General features: G+C 31.7%; 1 protein-coding gene across 2 annotated transcripts in view; it reads right to left on the reverse strand.

Moving 5' to 3' along the window:
- Positions 1 to 311: 311 nt before the first annotated feature.
- Positions 312 to 23,620, reverse strand: part of dcma (decima) — a 211,821-nt gene continuing 188,512 nt past the window's right edge. The window contains exons 3-7 of one of the 2 annotated variants that reach the window (XR_012461497.1): positions 20,818 to 20,984; positions 16,698 to 16,834; positions 14,675 to 14,851; positions 9,146 to 13,124; positions 312 to 9,016 (exon numbers count right to left, since the gene is read on the reverse strand). Coding sequence is in view for 1 of the 2 variants with exons in the window: in XM_074138624.1 (XP_073994725.1) it covers positions 13,003 to 13,124; positions 14,675 to 14,851; positions 16,698 to 16,834; positions 20,818 to 20,984 (603 nt within the window). In the remaining variant the exon portion in view is untranslated. Of the gene's footprint in view, positions 13,125 to 14,674; positions 14,852 to 16,697; positions 16,835 to 20,817; positions 20,985 to 23,620 lie in introns of both variants that reach the window. The other variant, XM_074138624.1, reaches the window with a different exon arrangement.

Here is a 23,620-nt window from a genome sequence, read left to right on the forward strand (position 1 = left end):
CACTAATTGATGAGTGTAGAAATGATTTCTTACTTGTGTAGATTCGAAACTCGCCTTTGTGTCACTATAGTCCCTACTCGTTAGAAAAGAATCATTTTTATCAATAGTTACATAAATGTATAAATATAATATATAAATTACTTTTACTTCTATTTTTATTGAACTCTCACCAGTAATAACCAATTAGTAATTTTTTAGCATTATGAGAAAAGAAATCAGGTTTTAAGGGGGTAACAAAATTCATTATAATTTTTGTTTTTAGACTTTTTATTAACTAATTGCATTTTTTTTTATTAAATAATAATTTTCAATTGCATATAAATATTTTTTTATTATTATTTACGTTTTCATATTTGCACATAATAATAAATCTAACCTTAAAAATGTGGAAATAAATTTTTAGTGTAAACATTATTATTTTTTAATCTAATTCGAAATATATTTATTTTAATTGGGTTTTTATTTGAATTTAGCTATAATTGAGTTCTCTGATGGCTGAGCCATAAATATCCCTTATGCAGTGTGCAGCGGATATATTCAAGACTAAGGCGAACTCATGTGTGTAAACATAAAGCAAACAAAGTTTTAATACAAATCCTAAAATTTTCAGTGTTAAAATATCAATTGATTCAAAGTTCACTCTAATATTCATTGCTCTATTGTCGGGAACCAATTAAGATTTCTGATTTTTTTTGGGGGCTAGAGCCGTTATCAAAACTGAAATTTTAAATTAATGTTGCCCAGAAAATGCAAATTTTTTTTTTTACATAATCCACTTCGTGTTTTTAAATATCTGATTTATTTACAATAAGAAAATAACTACTAAATCTACATTTCTATTATCATTGTTCATAATGAACACTTTTTTTGTTTTATATACAAAAGTTTATCTAAATGTATATTTAATTTTTGGTGTTGATACAATTCTACAGTCAATAATATACTGGGTGTAACAGGTTGAACTGGCCATAATTACGGAGGTGGTGCTAAAACTCATGTGCGATAATGTCCATATATACGTGCTCCGAAAGTAAAAATATTTCAAAAAAAATTTATTTTTCATTTTAAGAGAAGCAAAAAACTGCCTTAACGACCTTAACTGAACAAGTGAGTTAGAGGTAATTCAAATTTAATTGCAAGAAAATATGAATTTTGCATAAGATTAACAATTGGTACAAGTGAAAAACGTTTATTAATAGCAAAAAATGCTAACGTTTCCTTTAATTTATAACTTCTTGACTGCAAAACAACCGACAAATGATTAATTAAAAATTTAAATAAAAGGAATGTTATTTTAGATAATACATCAATTTAATAATAAATCAAGTGAAAAAATTAAACATTCAGAAATAAAATTGAATTAATAAAATTTAATAAATTTATGTCTAATATTTTCTGTATTTTAAACTTGTTTATTTTCACCATTATTTTAGTTTTCAAGGTGCTCTGTTATAAAATTTTAAGAAATTTGACAGGTTACTGACTGAAAATGGACAGAGTTGGTGCAAGATAATTAGTTATATGAATTTTGAACATTACGTTTTTATAATTTTATGCTCTAAAGAGTTACCAACTCCTTTAATAATCGAAAAGTAATATTCTGCTCTTGATGAAATTAAATGTTTTTTATTCATTTATTGGTTTAATTAAATTAGCTTTAACTCTATCACCTAAGGAGTTAGAGCATTTTAATGCAAACAAGAAGATATTAAAAAAAAAATAAAATAAAATATGGTATTTCTCGAAAACGGATGAGAATAGGACCATGCTTGTATATGAGCTTTGAGTTCGCAATTGAAATGTATAGCTATCTTCTCAAGAGTATGGCCCAGTTCAATCTTCTACACCTTGTATACATAAAGAATATTATAAATCATACATAATAAATATATTATTTTTCTAATATACATCATAAACTATAGAAGATTAGTAAATCACAAAAGATGTTACTTTTTTTTTTTATATATTTTTTCATATATATGGTGTAAGAATTATTCTTTATGGGAACAATAGCTAGCGACATTAATGTTCCATTTTAGTTTTGGGCTAGCTGAGAAGAAACGGTGATATTTTAAAAGTACTCACTCAAAATTCCACTCCAAACTACAATAAATTATTAACTTTAGTCAATGTTATGTTAATATTTTGAAGTTTTATGACAGTCAATACTACATGTAAAGAATCATTAAAACGAAAATCTCTACATAAAAACACTACTTCTTTTTCTTGATCATTGTTGTTTTAATAAAAACACACTCTGTTACTAAAAGAAGTGATCAAATTGATTACTTTAAATATCAGTTTAATAACTTTCTCTAAATTTCATTTTTGTCCCATCTTTCACTTCCCACGTCTACTAATACCACTGTTTTTCACAAACTTTAGTTTTTAGTTTTTTTTTTATAACAGTTAAGAAGAGAACAGAAGACAATAAACTCTTAAAATTTTTATTTATCCCCTATTAATATTCCTCTGTTCATTTAGAACTGCTAAACAAGATTTGTTTGATCTTTAGCTCTTTGTTTATTGTTTCTTTACATGAAAAGAATGTCTCAATTTTCTAAACGTTACTCTGAGTATAACACCGACAAGAGTGCCCGAGCGGCTTTGTTATTAGCTAAACGTAGAGGTTACCGATATATTGCTCGCATACAGCCAATGTGTAACGTGATGGATATTCCTACAGTAGAAGATCTTGATGCAAACGGCGGGTTATAATAACAGAGCCTCAAGTTCGTTTTGAATTGTTGTAGCTCGCTAGGGGACCGCTTTTAACTAGATTTTTATCACAGTTTTATGTATACCTACTTCGATAGAAAGGTATCAAAAGATATGTAACGACGCTTTACGGCACTGTAAGACCATATTATATTTCTGGCCTTTCAGCACCATTATTTGCCCCCAGAAATTTTTGTGCTACGATAATACTATTGTAAAAGCGAGAGTGCAAAATTATGAAAGATTTGATGTTCGAAAATGTCCTCGAGCCTGGTTAAGAGAGTTTTGGCAAGGACTGCATTGACACCAAGGAGTGGTTAACCCTGAATTTAAAACTTTCTCTCCTCTTTTCTCTCTCTCTTTATAAAACTTCCCGAGGAAATCACCACTCTTGGAAAAGACGTCCTAAGAACATCTAATAAGCCTTAGCGGAGAGGTGTTGGCATCAGCGAGTGTTATTCCCAAATGCTGAATCCCCGCTATTTCTGAGGCTACTCTACAATACCTGGAGGTACCAGGCGTAGGAAGAGTATTTACTTCTCTCTAGAATCTCTGAGTTTCTTTTAACTTGGGAGATTCTTCTTCAGAGTATCTAGGAAAGGTATTAATTAGAGTGAAAAGGCGAGTTGGTACTTGAGTGTGGTTCTCTTTGACATCTGGCTTCCTCCTAGAACTTCTCTTGAGAATCGGTGGGTGGTTTCATCACCGAAGGGTGCTCGATGGTGACCGGTCTCACCTGGCACCACTACTACTATACGGTGCTACAACTCGTGGTGAGTCCTGGCCTCTCTAATGAGTATCCGCCATCCTGCCCTTTCTTATGCGGCTGCTTTCCAGTTCGAAATTCCCAAAAGAGCTCTAGCGTCAGCCGCCACTACATCTATTCACTTCAGCCCTCACTTAGCACCAGTGGAAGCAAAATAGACCTGTCGGGGTAATATCCCCGATAACAAAAGTTACTTCCTATTAATAAGTTACCCCATTAATAGGTACGAGTATACCATATACGATTGAAATCCCAATGGAGATAGTAGAAAAGATATTCCGCTTTGATTCATTAAACTATTATTTCGGAAAAAGCAAAAAAGTAATATTAAGAATATTATTTGCTCTTACAAAAACAAAAATTAATGTTTTAAGTATTAAAAGTGTCTGTTATCATCATTGGAAAAAGTAACGTTAAACTGACTCTCTCACGAATTTCATGGCATTCAGATGAGAAAATGGTTTAGTCGAATAAGGATGATAGAAGCTGTCACTGATAGAACATTCAGTAGTCATTCCCACTCAAGTTTGTCTAGTTGGACCAAGTAACTATAGAGAATACGAACTAATTTTTAAACTAATTCTGAACCTGTCTTGTGTCTCCTCCGAAGATATAAATGTACCAATAATAAATTTAAAGAAAATAACTAAACTGAAATCTCAAATAATCAAGGTGACCAGTTTTGCAACCGAGTGGTTTTGTATCTTATAATTAGATAAACAAGTTTTAGGATAAGTTAATGTTTATTTATGTTTCAATATCCATATACTCATACCTAAGGAATAATTTCTCACCTATTATTTATTCCGCACTAATTCTTTACTAATTAAAATATGGAAATAAAATTTTTATATTATATTTTATTTTTTTTAATGGATAAAAATACTTTATTATTCATAAAAGCACTATTTTCGGCACGTTTAAAATATATATAAAGTTGTAAGTTACAAGTCAGCATAATGTAAACCTTCAATTTAAACGACTTTTGATCATATCTTTACATCAAACTTATTCAGTTTACGTTGCAATAGTAATAAATGCGCTTAGGAATCCAGGATAAAAATTTACGATAGATTTAGTTACTCCAAGTTAAAGCTACACATTATACCTTCTCTTATCACTTCATGCCAATTTCCGTATTGTTTTACAAGAAATACACATTTTGAAAATTTTTATGAAAAGATATTGGTATTTAGTAATTAGAAAATTGCAGAAATTCAAATTTGACATACAGTTAAAAGTGACATTAAGGGACGGCAGAGCTTTTGATCGATCAACGGAAAATAAAACTAGTTTTTTCCTGGGATATTTTACAGAAAATTATGCTTCTTGGCCACAGCCAACCATTACAACGTGTTCTTTTTTTATTTAAGGCTTGTCAACTTCTGAGTTCATTGGCCTCCGGAGCCTTTTAGTGCTCTGACGACCTCCGGGCCATATTTTCTCGTTACAACACTGCTCATCACTGGACAGTGAGCTGTAAAAAGCCCCTTGAAGGGGGAACTAAGGGCCGAAAAATTAAAAAAAGAAGTAGAAACAATAGATTCAAAGCCGGGATCTCCGATTAAAATCCAGCGCGCTAATCATTGAGCTGGTCCCTTCCCAATCATCAAAAACACAATTCTATTGTTATATAAATGAAACATTTTTTAACCTCTGACAGATAGCTGACATACCAACAAAATATTTTTTCAATTTTTTAGAAGAAATACATGGAAAACTGACTTTAGGAATGAAATGTAAATTTTGACTGTGTGATGAAAGTCACAAGGCAGTCGAAAGCGAGCTTTGGCAATCTCAAAGACTCATCTCACAGGAATTGTGCGTAATACAGACTCATGTAAATAAGAGATGCTGCACTTGTGTGATGAAAAAATCTTGTAAAAAATGAATAAGAGAATGTTTTATAATTTAGAAGAAAATTCTGAGCAGACTCAGTATTAGTAACCAGTAGAAAACTACACTATTGGTTGAATGGTCAATTAGAACTTTAAAAATAGCGGTAAGAGAAAGTACTGTGACAGATGATAGATGTTTGGATTGGCTCCTAAGGCATGAACTTTAATCCAGATTTAGTTAGTCTTAAGTTTAAGCACACTGTTAGAACTGCTACAAAAAAATAATCAGGAATTTTATTGAAACAAAAATGGTTGCTTATTTGATAAGTTTTGTCAATATACAGAGGTGCATTTTGAATTCTATCCCAAAGCATGCAAATACCATATTAAAAACATACAGTTCACCGAGTTTTACCTCACTTGTAGTATTAAGCCCGTTTAGTCCCTTTATATCTGAACTAAATTTAATGTTTGTTGAATTTATTTACATATTTGTATGCCTCTTCATGCTCTTGAGCACTAAAATCCAGACTAAAATAGATTAGTTTGCACATCTTAAATTCGTGAAAAGAATATTTAGGATATCTACTTTTAATGTGTCAAGTTTTTAATCCGAAGTACAATTCGATTATTTTTTCTTATCCATAATTTTTATTTTAGTTCATGAACTGCGTTGCAATATTTAAGAAACGACCTTACCGCTCTGTGCTATACCAAAACACCGAATAGGGATAGAGAAAACGGAATTCAGAAAGAAATTCGCATCGAGTTTAGGGACATTACTTTATAATAATAAATTTCGGATCGCGCCAATTTGTTACTTTCTACAAAACATTTTTTCAAAAGCGATGAAGGCTGACCTTCGTAGAACAATTGGTGAATTAAAAGGGTTGGTTACTTAAAAGATGTTTTTCGAATATGCATGCATAAGATGCATTTCGAGAGGTGTCCGTCCGGATGGATTCATTTTGAACTGAAATAAAACCAAATCCATTCAAATGTTTACATCTCGTTAGCCTCCTAAATCATAGAAAAAAATTTTCTACTGATTACTCTAAGAAGATAGAATGATGTCTGAAAGAGTAAACTCACGGAATACATAAACAGTGCTGACGAAAAACATTAAGCCGTCAATTGGTTGCTCAATAATGTCGCTTGGTCAACTGATGGAGAAGTGTTCTAGTACGAAGATGAAGTAGAATTCACTAAGAAAGTAATAGTACCTCTTCGTACAGTGCGTAGAACTTCGTCGTTTCGTTAAACTTTACGTTTAACTTAAATCAAAACTTCTAATCGAATGATGAAGACATTTTCAATATCATACATACTAATCTCGTTCGAGTTCATAAAATACATGTAAGATATATAACCGTGAGTGCATGCTTTGCATTAATGGAGAATACACCACTGGATATGAAGTCAAATAAACAGGATTTCAATAAACTTAAAGAACTTAAAACAATGAAGTTAAGAATAAATAAATAAAGCAATCATTTTTGTCAAATGACTTTTAAATACAAGAAAAACCAACGTGAGCAACAATGCATTCAAAAATAGATTCGACCTTTTCACAGTATTAAAAATCCAGCAAATTTTTATATTATGTAGAAATACCGTTTCCCATTAATGAGGCGGTTTAGGCACTACTAGTTGCTTTTTTTTCTGACGTTAATTGAAATCTCAATTCCAGAGTTACATTATTTTGAATCCATCTTTATTGCTTATTATATTAATGATATATATCTTATTATTGCTTTCAATTTCTTCTTTTAAGTTGTGTAATGTAAAACCTATTGCTTATATATGTTCAGTAAATAATATTTTGATTCATTAAGATTTAGAAGTTCATCAAAAGCGTGGAAAATATATGAAACCACCAAATATATTTATTAATCGATTTTCGTTCTCGATAATAAGAGTTATCTTTTACTTCTACCTGTAACTCTACGGTCCCTGAATTACTGTGGTCGTCTAGTCACTCGCCTAAGACGATCTTATCTCTAGCCTCAATCTGATGTCCATCTTACTCAGATCAGCGCCCCACATCGTGGAGCCATCCTATAAGTAGCCTCTTTCGCGGTATTTTTCCACCCAATGTGCCTCTAATATTTGTTCTTGAAAAAGGATTCAACCTCAGTAGACTTTTCGAACCGTTAAGCCCTGATCGGACCAAAAAGAATTACCGATATAACTGGATCCCTCTTTTAAATATCTTGAGTTGGTGCTAAAATGGGATCTCTCTAAAAAAAAAATTATTGTTCTCTGCTCGCCAATCGTGATGTATTGAAGCGAACATCAAAGAAAGGCTTTAGCATTCCGAAATGCGTTTCTTAGAAGAATTTCAAATAACAATAGACGGGAACATGTTATAAATACCACATTTTGAATGACATCATAAAAATAGAGGTTCTCACAGAAATAAAAATGGAGGTTGATCGTGTGCACCGGATGGAAAAGGATACGAATAAGAGGCGCTCCTTAAGAAACTTTTCAGTTCGTGGTGATGCGTGAATGCCACTTGGAGAATGAAAGTTAATCAACAAGTGCCGTTAGTGTTTCCAGGAGCCAGGACAAGATAAGACTTTGTCATGACAAATACTCTAAATCCCGTCTAAATTATTCTTAGCCCGTTTACGAATAACAATTGAAGATTTGGATATGCAGTTTTTCGGTTGATTTAGTTTTTAGACATCATAAATGGTTTGATTAAATCTTCAAATGCTAATCATAAACAGGCTATGCCTAATTTAGTAATAAGAATTAGTCATAACTAAGATTTGTCCAAATCTTACAGCAGCTATCTTTACTAGATATTATAGTCCCTAATTTTTCTTCTCATGCTCAGTGAACACATCAGAGCTTCACCATTGGCGAGACATGAAGGCAAAGAGACTCCACAGAACTGTGTAAAGTTTTACTCTTACTTTATAGAAAGCTAGTACATTAGCTTTAATTTATGTAATGAAAGCATTAAAAGATCACTAGCTTCACGTTTGTTAACCTAAATAAGAAATAATTACTCGTTTAAATACAATAATTAGCTAGTCACCTTTGATCAGTAGTTGGGCATAAAGCCCGCCTGAAAGAATAGGCATTACTTGACTTTCACTATTTATAAAAACATGGTTCTAGAAATACACTACAAAATCACTTATTATATGCCTCTAAAGAATCAACAGAATGGTCCCCCATTGAGTTTCTGAATAACGTAAATATATATATGTTAGATTTTATTCGTCAATTTTTTCAAAATCATCTAACCGATTTCGGATTTTTTTTTTCTATATTCAGAGAAGTATTCTTCCATCGGTATTGTGTAATGAAGTTTGAATTTCATTTAGAAAGTTTCTGTCAAATGTTATTTGTATAGTTTGTATTCAATAGATTTGTCTTCAAACTGCAGTACTGTTAATATTGTGTATTGATTGTATTCGCATTACACTTCTTCGATGGGTGTGACCGTTGCAACTGTATACTGTTAGTTTTGACATTGAAGACACTCATGCTGCATGAATTGTTTCTATTCCTACTTTATTCCATGATATTACTCGTAAACAATGATTAAGCCAAAACGATTGCCTTCAAAGAGAGAATTAGTAAGTATTGCAGTTTGCTGTACGGTCCCAACGCTGAGCTATTCCTTTTGAGGAATTAATTTTCGTTCATCCGAGTTTTTAAATGTGGTAACTTCTTTCTAGAGAGTGAGAGAGAAAAACAATAAGCTCGCAAGTAGCGTGAGAAATCTTTTTGTGCCAGCAAAATCTTTTTGAAAATCCATAATTCAAGCGACCTTCCATAAAATTACATTGACTTAAATTTGTACCTTTTTGTATTTTGACCAAGTGGACATGCTATGAAAATTATTTATTTTAATATTACCACAGGCTGTTATTCATTTGAAACACCGTAAAATGGCTTTATAAACAATTTTTATTACCGCGATTATAAAATTTAGTTGTGAACTTCTTCCACTTGGATACATAGCCCAGTGTCGCCCTAAACTAGTAAATATATAATATTTATGTTTCCTTAATTCGATCTATCTAATAAATAGCTTTTTTAGTTAATTTCTTTTTAAATAAAGGATAAAATAAGAAAAGACATTTTTATTTATTCTACAGCCCTCCATTTGATTTGGTTAAATAACTGGAATTATGCTGTTCTTTTGGGAAAGGGGCGCATCTACCTCTTAGCCATCATCGCCCTCCAATATACATTTTTTGTTCACACACAATCTGAAACCACTCAAGCTGGAATGGCACCCTGCGACCTGTGTGGCGTCCGAACGCAATACTTTCAGTCTTTCAAGGTGGAAGTAGCCCTAGGTTGTAATAATTATCCGCGCTTTCCCTCTTGGTACATCGCTCTAGTCGAGATTATGCTGTTAATATAAATAAAAACTATTTGTAGGTTACGAATAAGAGCCAATCATATGATTTGGTAAATAAGGAAAAATAAATTTTCGTTACACAAACGTGATGCGAACCAATCTCTGTAGATGTATAGCAATCCGAAATTGATCAGAATTTACAAAAAAAAGAGTATATTATGACGAACAAAATCTTTGAATTGTCCAGCATTGCGGATTCAACCAGCTACCCAACAAAAACCATGTTTCAGTATATCAACAATATATAAAATAACTGTAATAAATTTATGAAAATAGTACACTTTTATTTTATTCATGAAAATAAACTTTTGTTGTGAACATACTTTAAATACTTCGGAGTAGTACTAGGGCTAAGAAGTTCATAAGTTTCTTTATTTTGCTTTTGTATATAAATGCATATTTATGCGATTATCAATTATAGCACATTTAAAAAAAACCTTTGAATCTCGGTTATTTTTAATGCATTTACGGTTATTTACCTGCTTCCGACAGAAACAAATGATAAGATGCCATATATTTGTTCACCAAGTAAAAAAGTGAACTCATAATACCGTTGATCTAGGCTGAGTTCTTGGTATCATTGAATGCTGCCTATCTATTGGTGGAGGGACAGGGAAAAAATTAAAAAGGTGTAGAATCCTCAACATCAAACTGTGTGGATATTACGAGCCAGCAGTTGCCATCACGATGCAATTTCGTGAGAGGAAATTAAATAATAGGAGAATCAAAGCGTTTGGAGAAGCACTGATTGGTAGAATGCCTCTTGGCTAAATGGGTTAAAGAAAAATGCTGGTAGTTTAGGTCATATCTTATATCCAGTAGCTTTTTCTGTGAACAATATCACTCACTTATAGGAGGTAAACTGTCATTCTTTCCTTATTTTAAAAACGCAACAAAGGGTATCTTCTTCTCAACTATAAATACAATGTGCATTAGTACATTGCAACAAGTTTTAGTGCACATTTTCAAATCATTTATAATTTTGTAATTTATTTTTTAAGAGATTTTAGAGCATGAACTTCCTGGCCCTAATAATAACAAAGTAAATCCAGTTTAATAAATTAACTAGCATGGATTAGATCTATAAGAAATTCATAATGTTTTGTGTTTGTACATGCAAAGTGCATACATCATTTTTAATGTGCCTGTTTTCAAGTGATACAACATAAAGGTATTAAACTTCTTATCTGAACCTTTTTAGATACATTATACAAGTTCTAATCTGATGTGATTATTGGGAGTTGATTTCCCATTGTGGTTACAAGGGTATGTAGGTTCAAATCAGCAATTTTCTGTACTTTACAGTACTGGTCATTCTTCCAATGTATCTAATTCTTCAGTAAGCGGTCATATAGCAGACTTGTTATGCTGCGTTAAATATATACAGTAAATTGTTTTATTACGTTAATCACACATGTATTACCAATTGTTTAACCTCGTGTAATTTTTTATTTTTTAATTACAAAACTATTTTAACTGGACCTCTAAAAAAGGAATATTATCTACAAGATACCCATGGCTGAAAGCATTGCTGAACTGGGGCACAAAAACACCCTGGCCGTGGCGTATCCAGAATTTTGATTGAAGGCATGTTAATTTTAAATGTATAAACAAATTTTTTGCTGATGAATATTTGCTCTTCTATACTTTAAATACATATTATAAATATATATATACCTTAAATGGATTAACTGTATTTACCACTATTTAATGTCTCATTTTCTTCAAGTTCTATAAACTATATAGTGCGTTCTAAACTACAAACGATTTACAAATGGAAGACTCATTACAATTTGCATGATAACGATTATAAGCCGCACAGCCACATAATTTTAACGTTTTTTGATAGAACAAATACGCACAAAAGATTTGTTTGTACATTTCAATTACTTGAGGACCAGAATCGATAATTAATCTTGGGTGAAAAACTTTTCACCCAAGTTACAAAAATGAAAAACATACTTTAATAATAGTGCGAATTTATAAATTCTTGATCCATATTCTTGAATGAGGATAAATTGGTAGCAAAATCAAACAATGGTTCACCGCTCACAGTGGCTGAGCAAAACAGAATTCAGCCAATTATTGGCAACTAGTCGGCTGCATTGTACAGCTGTCTTCAGAACAATTTACTGTGATCGAATATTCAGACAACTTGACGTCACCAAAGCTCGTGATTTGTAGTGGCAGTGAACGTCAGTGTTTTTATGGAGATTTAAGTTTAAATTATAATTAAAGTAAAGCTTCTAATCGAAGGTTGTAGGGGATACTTTCAAATGGATTCCGCGGAATGTATGCAAGCGCATGCCTTGCATTCATGGTGAATACGCTACACAGGCCAATAACCAAAAACAGCAATGCAATACTATTTATTGCAACTATCGTAATATTTACGATAAAGTTTTGTTGCAATTTAAAGACAGCTCTATTTGAATTTCTAATCAGTATTTCCAGTATTCAGCAAATACCAATCGTTATTGAGCCATTAAAGGTAAAACTGATCACTTCAATCTCTTATTTCATTTCCAGCCAAATATTGGGATTCAATTATAAGTTTTGATTATTGATAAAATTATTTATGTTTTTTTTTTTGAGGCACCATTTCACTTTTCACTAATTTTTCTACGTCTTGTGATAATTTTTTTGTTTTGTTTTTAATTTAAGGCGCGTCAACAACTGAGGTCATTGGCGCCTAGAGCTTTTTACCAGCGCACTGTTAGAGAGTGTTCTCTCTTTATAGACAACACCGGACAGTGGGCTGTAAGAAGCTCTTAGGAAGTGAAACTCTAAGGACCGCTAACTGGATTCGAACCCGGAATCTCCACGAGGGAATCCAGTGCTGTAATCACTCAGCTAATCTTTTCTTTATTAACGTTATTATTTTAAAGATATTATTATACTTTTTTAATGTATTTAGAATTGATACCAACCATCATTCCCAGTGAATCATTCCAATTATTTAATAAACCTACCTTTAGTCACTTGATTTATTATTTTTCTAAACAGCTTTTTATTAGAATGGTGTTTATTTTAGGTGTGTATGTATACATGTAAATGTAAGTGAGTGTGTTTTGTAGAAAATAAAAATAATCTGTGAAAGACAAATTTTGTAAGATATAGAAAAGTTATGAGTCTTATTGAAATATATAGAATTACTTCAGAGAGTTTTTAATAAATTGCAAATAATTGGCTATATTGCAATAGAGCCACACAGCTTTCTGTTATTTTTCTCATGGAGTGACACCAGGTGACGTCTTGGATATTTGGATTCCAACTTAATATACTCGCTATCAAAGGTAATTATGCCTATGTATGCAGCAGAAAGTACCAAAACTTTTATATAATGAATTTCTTCGGCATTTCTTTGTCCATTTATTGCAACCGTCTTCACTCACTAGTGCTGCTTGTCTCTCTGAAATAAAAAAAAACGAATAAAAAAACAGATTTTTAATCTAAGAGGACATTAGTTTAAACAAATTAATTTTAATTCTATATTAGAAGAAACCAATTTTGCTCTTTAAAAGAAATAAGTTACCAGAATCGTATGCAAATAACTCTTGATTTAATCTATCGCATTTTATATTAGAACCAAGATTAACGCAGGCATTCCTCTTTTTACTGATTACAATAAAAAAAAAAAAGTAATGCCTATTTTCCAGGCGGGCTTCACGACCAACTACCAGATTATGTGTCCAACATGGGGATAGTGATAATAATCATAATATTCTTGTAAAGTAAAAAATTTTCCTTATTACAGTTCTAGCATTTTCTGTTTACTTTTATATTTAATCTACTAAAAGTCAACTCTGAATGATATACTCTTGACCCTTAGTCGTTAAACATATGTTACTTCAAATTCTGATTTATCAGTTTACTTTTAACTTGAGTTTCGTTCAATACGACTAAGGAATGTGATTTTAAAGTATAAATGAAAAAAAAAAACTGGATGAACTAAAGCCGAGGCAATCAGGAAAATTTATGGAGTTAAAGAGGAAAGGGTGCTGAATGAACGATTGGTTTCAAAAATTCAAAAATGTGGACTCCTGCTCGGAAAGACATGGTTCAGATAAACCTTCAAAGGTAAAAATGGATTCTATGACTAACGCTTGTGTAATTTGCTAAGTTTCTACAGATGCAGTTGTGTTCATAGAAGACAGTATTCATCATTAAAGTTTTTCTTTAATGTTGATCAACCTCACTTACTTGAGGTCTAATTTGCTTGCTTCGTCAAGCAACTCTTATCAATAAACGCTACCTTATCTAATAAATCAATTATTCATCCACTTATTATAATACTATCATATTCATTAATAGGCCCGGTAACTGTTTAAAAAAAACAATGATACAGTAAGTTCTATCTCTGCCAATCAAATACTACACCAGTACTAAGTAGTACAAATAGAGTCATCCAATTCGAAGGTAGTTATGGAAGAAAGAACACAATGTAAAAAAGGAATACTTAGAGCGATAAAAATGTTATAAGTGTAAAATAAGTGTTATTTCAATCTCTTACATCCTAAAACCAGACCAGTCCAGGATTATACCAACTAATTCATTATAATTTAAAGGTAAAAGTGCAATAACAAGATTTAAAAGAGGAAAATCTTATTTAGTTCGTGCGATAAATGTGTTAATTTCTATTTCTTCCATTCCAAAACCAAGGAAGGATTGTACAATTAGATACTTTCTTATTCGATGGTAAAATTAAAAAAGACCAGTGTTGGATTGCACGACTAGTGTTTCTCTAAATAGAAGATATAAGTGTAAAAACACCTTGTAAAAGTGGAAATTTCACCTTGTTAATAAGATAAATGAATAAATTTTGGCTCTTATGTCCAAAAACCAGACTAGTGGATAGGTATATAAATATAGTCCCTCAATTTCGAAGATACCAGTGCGATATTTAATTAAAATTTAAGTATGTATTTATATTATATATATAAAAATATATATATATAAGACCTGAAGTTGCGTCCTGAGTTGGTAAAAATTCTTGCATTTCTGATAAAAGTCTGGAAAGTTCTTGCGAATCTTTAGCAATGCTGCAAATCTCTTCTTGGTTAAAATCGGGTGCAATAGTTTTGCAAAGTAAAATCTGGCTAATCACATTACCAAGATTGGATGGTCCAGCTCTATTTTCTGTAAAAAAAAAAAAAAAAAAATAAGTAAAAAAACTATTTATAAAATTAGAAATTATTGATTCAAATTCAGACATAAACATGCCATTTTTTGTGTTTGTTTTTTTAAAATCACAGTACGTATTGCAGTCGATTATCAAATTATCCGTGTTTTTATATCACTGCTTTTTGAGATTTCAAAAAAAAATTAATGGAGCATTCTGCACTGAATCAGAATCAGATTTTGGTTATATTTACATTTATTCTACCTTTATGTAAATATTAAGTACATGATAGATGGTGTGTGAAAGATTGTTGCAAACAAAACGAACAAGAAACTACTAATGTCGCTATGAACACAAAACGAAATATAATGAAACTTTCTGTTTAGTAATTAAGTAGATAGAAAAAAAAAGGAAAAAACAAAATGGCATTATTACTTGGAGTAATTATTGCCTATTTAAATAAACTTGAGGTTGTAAAATTGAGTTAATAAAGTTGAATTTATGGGCAACACAAAATTAATATTTATTTCTTATTTTCACTTTTTTTAAGTTTCAAAATAGCGTTTCTTTTAGTTCAAACAGATGAATATAAAGTAAATAACAATTATAAGATTTTTATTTTTAATAACTAAAACATTTTCAACGGTAAATATTTTGATAAGACTTAGTTCTGAATGTTCCTTAGCTTGGGTAATCAATACAAAGTGAGTTAAGCTTTTTTCTTATCATTGTTGCATAATTAATACATTTCTCAACAATTTATTTCGTAACGTAAATTTTTTAATAAAGGGAATTCATCTATTATCCTTTGACAATCTAATTTTGCTAATTATTCTACCATAAATGGTTCATAAAAGCATAAATAGGCGTTAAATTTATTATTATTCTTATAATATTTAACAAAAAAAAGAAAAGGTAAGTTGATTAATTGTATCCAGATCAGTTTATTATTAAATGCTCTTTAGAGAATTTATTTATTAACAGATAATATATTTACATATAAGTAGAATAAATGTAAATATAACCAAAATCTGATTCTGATTCAGTGCAGAATCCATTAATGTTTTTTTATTAATTTTCATAAATTTATGTAATAAATAGTTATCCAGCTCTTCTCATAACTTGTCCCAACCCAATTCAATGATTTTTGACTAGGAAAACCCAATTGTACTTTCTCAAATTATTTGTTGAACGAAGTGATTAGCAGTGTTACGTTATTACCAAAATATTGACTTCAGAAGTCTGAACGATTTCTTTTTCTTCAGTGTATACCCACATTTCACTACTGTAGGGCAACACTAAGATTATAATTCAACTTAAGAAGAGTTTAAACCTATATGACCAAAAAGTAAACATTGAATTGGGTTTTTTGTTTGATTGGGTTCGATTTGAGCAGGGACGAATTCGATGCTCTTTTGTACGGGGCTACTGGAAGGAAGAAATTAGCCTAATTTTAAGAAGATTTCTTTGATAATTAGGCTGCTAGTAGAAGTCCTATTTGTCAATTCATGGTACGGTCGATCAAGGTAAAGGCATTGATTTGTCGCTAAAGTTCTTTTGTTACATTTGGATGAGGTGACGACTGGGCTTAGAACGTTGCTTTTACAGGTCTGACCCAGTTTTACTGGGCCCATTCAAGCGGTTGGAATTAACAGGTGCGCTGGCGCAAATTGAATTACATTAAAGAGAAGAATGTCACAAAGTAATTGTACCAGAACTTTAATGAATTTTCGAAGTTTTGTTCAAGAATTTCGGCTTCTTAAAACAGTGATTTCTGTATACTGTTATTGTTATTTAAAACGAACCTGAATTTAAGTATATAATTTAATGACTTTCTCTGCATAAAGAAATAACATTATTTACCAAAATATCCAGTCATATCCATAGGTATAAGTTGTACTAGGCGACTGCACTTTGACAGTTCTTTCAAAAATAATTGGCACATATAGAATACAAGCACAAGATGAGGATGATCTGCTGGAATTCCTTCCGCAACAGCACTGCAATTTAACCAAAATGTATACTGTGAGCATTAAACATTGTAAAAATTATTATGAAAAACAATACATTAACGTGATAAAGGTAAAATTTTTCATGCACTTCATCTTATTTAACACATTACTAGGGAATGGAACTAGAAGTTTTCGTCAACCCAGTGTCACTTATATTTTCATGGAGCTTTTTTTCTTTCAGTGCATAGCCAGCCTTCGGACAGTGTTCTCTCGTTACCTACAACACTGTCCGTAATCGGACAATGAGCTGTAAGTCGCGAAGTAATCAATAACTGAGTTAATCCTTTTGCTCGATATATTATTAATCTTTAGATTCTGTAGTCTTCTTGTTTTTGAAAATGACTTAAAATCACTTGCTTTACGGTGGGTATTCGATACACTCCGAGATTATAAGTGAACAACTTTTTCTTACGAGTTAAAAATTGTTTGTTGTCTACAAATTATTATAATAGATAAAGGGTAAAATTTTATTTTGAGAAAATAATTTTGATCTTGAAGTTAAATGTTACTCAAACTGATGGCCGGCCGTAAGCGTGGGGTATTTAGTTAACATTAAACAGGCAGACCTTCTGTTGTAGTTCAAGAAAAAAAGCGTTCAAGACGTATGATTATTGGTCTCCAATGATATGGAATAATGTGTTCAAAGGACAAAATTATAAACTGTACTTAAATTTAACTTATATCTATGAAATAGGCAAATTTTTTGGAAAAAGACAAAATATTTGTATCAATACTAAAACAAAACAAAAATAAATAGATCTTTCTAGTGAATTAAGAGAATTTAAATTCCATATCGAAAAAATTGATGTTGAAAATTATTTAAACATTTTATTTCGATGTATTAATGCTTCTAGTTCTGACAGTTCCACTTTTTTTTTTTTTTTTTTTAAATCAAAATGTCTGTTTCTGACGATATATTAGTACGATTAACTGCAACGACAACACAGCCACGTATATTGAACAGTCTTTGCAGTGTTTAGAGTAAAAAAAAAATGGAACAATACGAGAGCAACATGAATAACAGAAAACAAAACAGAGTCTAGGGCTTTACACGCTCCGACAAACAACTATACTTTAAACAACTACAACACTAATACTTTTGTCAATGCAAATAACAAAAAGGAACACACTTTTTAGAGTTGAATAGAAACTAACTTAATGTTAAAGTTATCTAAATGCATAAATACGTAATCAAAACTCAATCAAAAAACAAGCGGTAACGGGTCGCCATTGGTTGGTAAACACAACAGAGTATAACTACTAGACAAGTTTCAAGTTTCTCCTGGAAAATTTCCGTATCGTATCAGTCCTACATTCATGTTGAAGCGTTTGACCCAAACGCTTCTTTAAAACAAGAATTTAATTGAAGTAGATTTACTGGATCATCCTGAGTCAAGCATGGTTCGGATGCTGACAAACTGCATTTACGGTTGTGGCTTTTTCTCTTACTATTTACTAAAATTTTTTTAGCAAAGTGCAAGTAAAACTGATAACAGAAATATTAAAAAAAAAATGTATTTGTCACTCGATGAAGTAATACCGTTCTAGTAGGGCGGCCCAAGGCCTACGCCACTGTGACCCCTTGACTTGCTAAGAGTTAATTTACAATATTGAAACAGATGGTTTCCAGGCATTACTAGCTTCAGGCGTTTTCAGGAAGAGTAGTTTCAAGAAGATTATAATTAAAATATCTTTCTGGTTCAAGTTTGGGAGCTTTACATTTCCTTCATATTTCGAATTGGTGCATGTCCTGTTCTATTGGTGAAACCTCTGCGAAAATTTAGACAATCATACAACTCGATTACCTCTACAATTGTGCACAATTCCAGCTTTCTAGCTGTATTTTTGGAGGAGATATAAGGTGATAAAGTTTGGGAGCTTTACATTTCCTTCATATTTCGAATTGCTGTATCTCCTGTTCTATTGGTGTAAATCTCTGCGAAAAGGTATGCAATCAAAGTACTCGCTTACCTCTATAATTGTATACAATTCCAACTTTCTAGCTGCATTTTTTAAGGAGATATAAGGAGATAAAGTTTGGGAGCTTTACATTTCCTTCATATTTCGAATTGCTGTAACTCCTGTTCTATTTGTGTAAATCTCTGCGAAAAGGTATGCAATCATAGTACTCACTTATCTCTATAATTGTGCACAATTGCAGCTTTCTAGCTGTATTTATTAAGGAGATATATGGTGATAAAGTTTGGGAGCTTTACATTTCCTTCATATATCGAATTGCTGTATCTCCTGTTCTATTTGTGTAAATCTCTGCGAAAAGGTATGCAATCAAAGTACTCGCTTACCTCTATAATTGTGTACAATTCCAGCTTTCTAGCTGTATTTATTAAGAAGATATATGGTGATAAAATTTGGGAGCTTTACATTTCCTTCATATTTCGAATTGCTGTATCTCCTGTTCTATTTGTGTAAATCTCTGCGAAAAGGTATGCAATCAAAGTACTCGCTTACCTCTATAATTGTGTACAATTCCAGCTTTCTAGCTGTATTTATTAAGAAGATATATGGTGATAAAATTTGGGAGCTTTACATTTCCTTCATATTTCGAATTGCTGTATCTCCTGTTCTATTTGTGTAAATCTCTGCGAAAAGGTATGCAATCAAAGTACTCGCTTACCTCTATAATTGTGTACAATTCCAGCTTTCTAGCTGTATTTATTAAGAAGATATATGGTGATAAAATTTGGGAGCTTTACATTTCCTTCATATTTCGAATTGCTGTATCTCCTGTTCTATTTGTGTAAATCTCTGCAAAAAGGTATGCAATCAAAGTACTCGCTTACCTCTATAATTGTGTACAATTCCAGCTTTCTAGCTGTATTTATTAAGGAGACATAAGGTGATAAAGTTTGGGAGCTTTACATTTCCTTCATATTTCGAATTGCTGTATCTCCTGTTCTATTTGTGTAAATCTCTGCGAAAAGGTATGCAATCAAAGTACTCGCTTACCTCTATAATTGTGTACAATTCCAGCTTTCTAGCTGTATTTATTAAGAAGATATATGGTGATAAAATTTGGGAGCTTTACATTTCCTTCATATTTCGAATTGCTGTATCTCCTGTTCTATTTGTGTAAATCTCTGCAAAAAGGTATGCAATCAAAGTACTCGCTTACCTCTATAATTGTATACAATTCCAGCTTTCTAGCTGTATTTATTAAGGAGACATAAGGTGATAAAGTTTGGGAGCTTTACATTTCCTTCATATTTCGAATTGCTGTATCTCCTGTTCTATTTGTGTAAATCTCTGCAAAAAGGTATGCAATCAAAGTACTCGCTTACCTCTATAATTGTATACAATTCCAGCTTTCTAGCTGTATTTATTAAGGAGACATAAGGTGATAAAGTTTGGGAGCTTTACATTACCTTCATATGGTATATCTCCTGTTCTATTGGTGTAATCTCTGCGAAAATTTGAAGAATTTTAGTACCCGTTTACCGCTACAATTGTGCACAATTCCAGCTTTCTAACTGTATTTATGAAGAAGATATAAAGAAATAAATTTGAGATCAGACAGACCTATTTATGTTCAGGTGGTAAATGAAAATTAGTTTTGACTTAATTATTATATTACTAGTGTAGGACAAAGTAATTTTCTCGATTCTCTGGAATAAAATCCTCATTAACAAATTAGCATATCAAGACATACTCGCGATCTCTCTTTAAAGAAGCTTGAACGCCATTGCTAAAAACAGTTTCGTATACAAAAAAATATTTTTGGTATTTTTGTTAAGAAATAGATACATGTTTACTGAATTTAAATTTTACATTGTGCATCTCTACACTGACGCATTTCCGAGCATGTTCCCCGTTTTATAGACACGACACATCCAATTTTTGAATGAAGTTCGTTAAGAAAAGTTTTTTTCTTTTTTGTACACCTAAAACTTGTAACTTCACTCCGACTACAGCCTACCTAGATGAAATAACTACTCTATTCTATTTGCATTTACCTTCTTATTTGTGGCAAAAGATGTTGTGCCGTATGTTTACAAGCGTCAACACACATCCTTCTCAGTTTTCTGATTTTCTCCCTTAATTCTGGTGAATCCCTGGCGGTGCCAATGTGAATCAACATGTCACGGAAGAGCGCCAGCTGGCTATTGATTTCTGCTATCAACTAGAAACAGATATGAATTAAAACAAAAAAAAAATTTTTTGTCAGGATTTATTTGTAAAATTTCATTAGGGAGGGAAAAAACTATATAGTTTTTTTAATTAAGTTAGAAGACTCACATGAACTTCTAGTACTGCAAGTGTCGCAATGCTTAGTAGACTAATTTTCTATTTATATTAACGTAAATTGAATGTGTTTTCGTATATTTATTTACCATATAGCTGGTAGCGACTTGCTAGACTATCCATTGCTATCGACAAATTATTTTTTATCGGAAAAAATATTACATGTAAACAAGATTGTTTATAACCAAATCCATTAGCACACCAACATTAATGAAAGAAATCTTAATGAAACTTGATGACAGGTTAACAGAATGGTATGAGAGGCGCAGCCAAGCTTCTATTGAGGAGCTGGATTCGATTCCAAAGTATAAACCTTGGGTTTATCATTTAATTGTAATAATATCAAAAAATTTGAAAAAATTTATCTTAAACTTTACTCTACCGAACAGATACAAAACTGTACTCAACTCCTAAAAGCCCTAATCTGGGACTTGCGAACATTACAGAAACAGCTAAGCGCTCTAAACTTAATCGTTATCCTAATTCTCTCCTAATCTAAAATCCTTATACACTACTGACAACATACGCTTCCAATGTTAGCAATTAGGAAATCCAGACTGACCTAAATAAATCCGGTTTGTCCTTGATCTAGCCAAATCCTGTGTAATTTCTACGTTATTATTTGAAGTAAGAGTTACAAGTTAATATTAAGGCATTTGACAAACAAAGAATAAAGGTCTACGACACCAGATCACATAACATAACCTTTTTATTTTATTCATATATTAAATAAAGTTGAAAGCAATAAATAAATATAAATACAGTTGTAAATGTGCTAAATTTGATTTGTAATACAGCCATAACTCGTAGCGCTCTTGGCCAGTAGTACTTATTCAGTTATTGTATAAAATATTTGTAAAGTCTATATTTCAGTTATATTTATAAGTTTATTTCAATTTAGTACAAGATTTGGTATCTCAGTAGTTTGGCTTTTTATTTTCTGTTTTTTATAATTTTAAAATGGTACTGGCAGTTATTTCTGTTTATTGTTGTATCGTAAAGTTGAAATTTAATTTACAACCATTTCTGTTTATAAAAGATTTACAAACGCAAACTTCTTGCTAAAAGGTCTTGTAACCTTATAAGCAATAAATATATTATTATTATTATTTTATTTACCGTAAAACCTATTCTACAGAGAGAACCTTTTAGTATCCAGCAGATCAGTGGATAAGTTGGTTAGATAATTTCTTATTTATTTACAACCTGTACATATACATATACATCAAGTAAATGTGTGCTTAATTGAGTTAAGACACAGATTGTAGGCTGAATCCTGGAGGATCCAGCGCCACAATCGGGAAGGCATGCAGGCATGCTGAGAGGGGCCAGCCAATGCTGGAACTCTCTAGAAGATGGAAGGATGTTTAGGAAATTGGTAAACGGTCGCGCTGGGCCAACGTCGTGGAAGACGGACTGTCAGGATGGGTTGTTGTAGATAAGGTTTGTGCTGTGGGATTAGGATGTATGGTTAGGCTATTATGGAAATTAAGGAAGCCGAGAATGGATTAGTTCATTGACGAAAGGGATTTTGAGGTACTGTATGGAGGGTTAAATTGGATACATAATAAGGAGCGTTTGACGATATGCCGAAGGACTTTAGATTGAATGGATTGGATTCTTTGGATGTTGGAAGGTTTTGCAGAGCCCCCACAGCTCAGCTACGTAGGCTCAGAGGGTTAGATAATAATAATAATAATAATAATAATAATAATAGCAATAATAATAATGATAATAGTAAAAAGAATCAATGGACGATAATTAGGACGTCTACAGTTCAAAAAAATCGGCACCGGATAGTTCTTTTTGTCAAACCTCTTCTACAATCTATGGGAGATGAGGTTAGGACTAAGTAAGTGAGCAATGTACGCGGGAAAGGAAGTTTTAGTAGAGCACCGAAGGCACACCATAGCAAAAGGCTTGTACCAATTCCAGAAAACTTTAAACAATAGCTTTTATTTAAGAACAAAGAACTGGTGATTAGTCGATTGTGCTTTGATGAATTTGGTGGAATGGCTAATGGAGTCTTAGTGGTGGTGTGGTGTGATTCACGATCAAAAATCTTTGATGGTCAGGGGATCTAATAAAATCACTGTAAGAGGTTTTCAGGCTCTTCTTTGTGAGATTTTGACAGTGAAGAGTATATGGTCCAAATGATAGAGCTGGATGCGAGTTGTCCCCAGCAATGTTGGGTCCATTTGTATCATCAGATCGTGGAGTAAATTTTTTCAACATTTCTGTTTCAACATTCTTAGATTTTTGAATTTTAAAGTTGTATTGACCACATACATTAAAAGACAAACACAAGTTGTAGACAAATTTGTAATAACCTGCTCTTCATCATTAGATGACCACAAAATTGCCGAAGAAATGTTAATTTGATTGAAGAAGTACGAGTATAAATTTACATGTAAAAAAATAATAAAATATGTATGTAGAGGGTATGAATTTGAGTAAACAATAAAATACTCAACGTTTGGGTTTTTTTTTCACCTATTTCTTAGATTACACTCA

Source organism: Rhodnius prolixus, unplaced genomic scaffold (assembly GCF_049639745.1).
Source record: "Rhodnius prolixus isolate KJV_2025 unplaced genomic scaffold, Rpr scaffold_11, whole genome shotgun sequence".
Classification (NCBI taxonomy): domain Eukaryota; kingdom Metazoa; phylum Arthropoda; class Insecta; order Hemiptera; family Reduviidae; genus Rhodnius; species Rhodnius prolixus.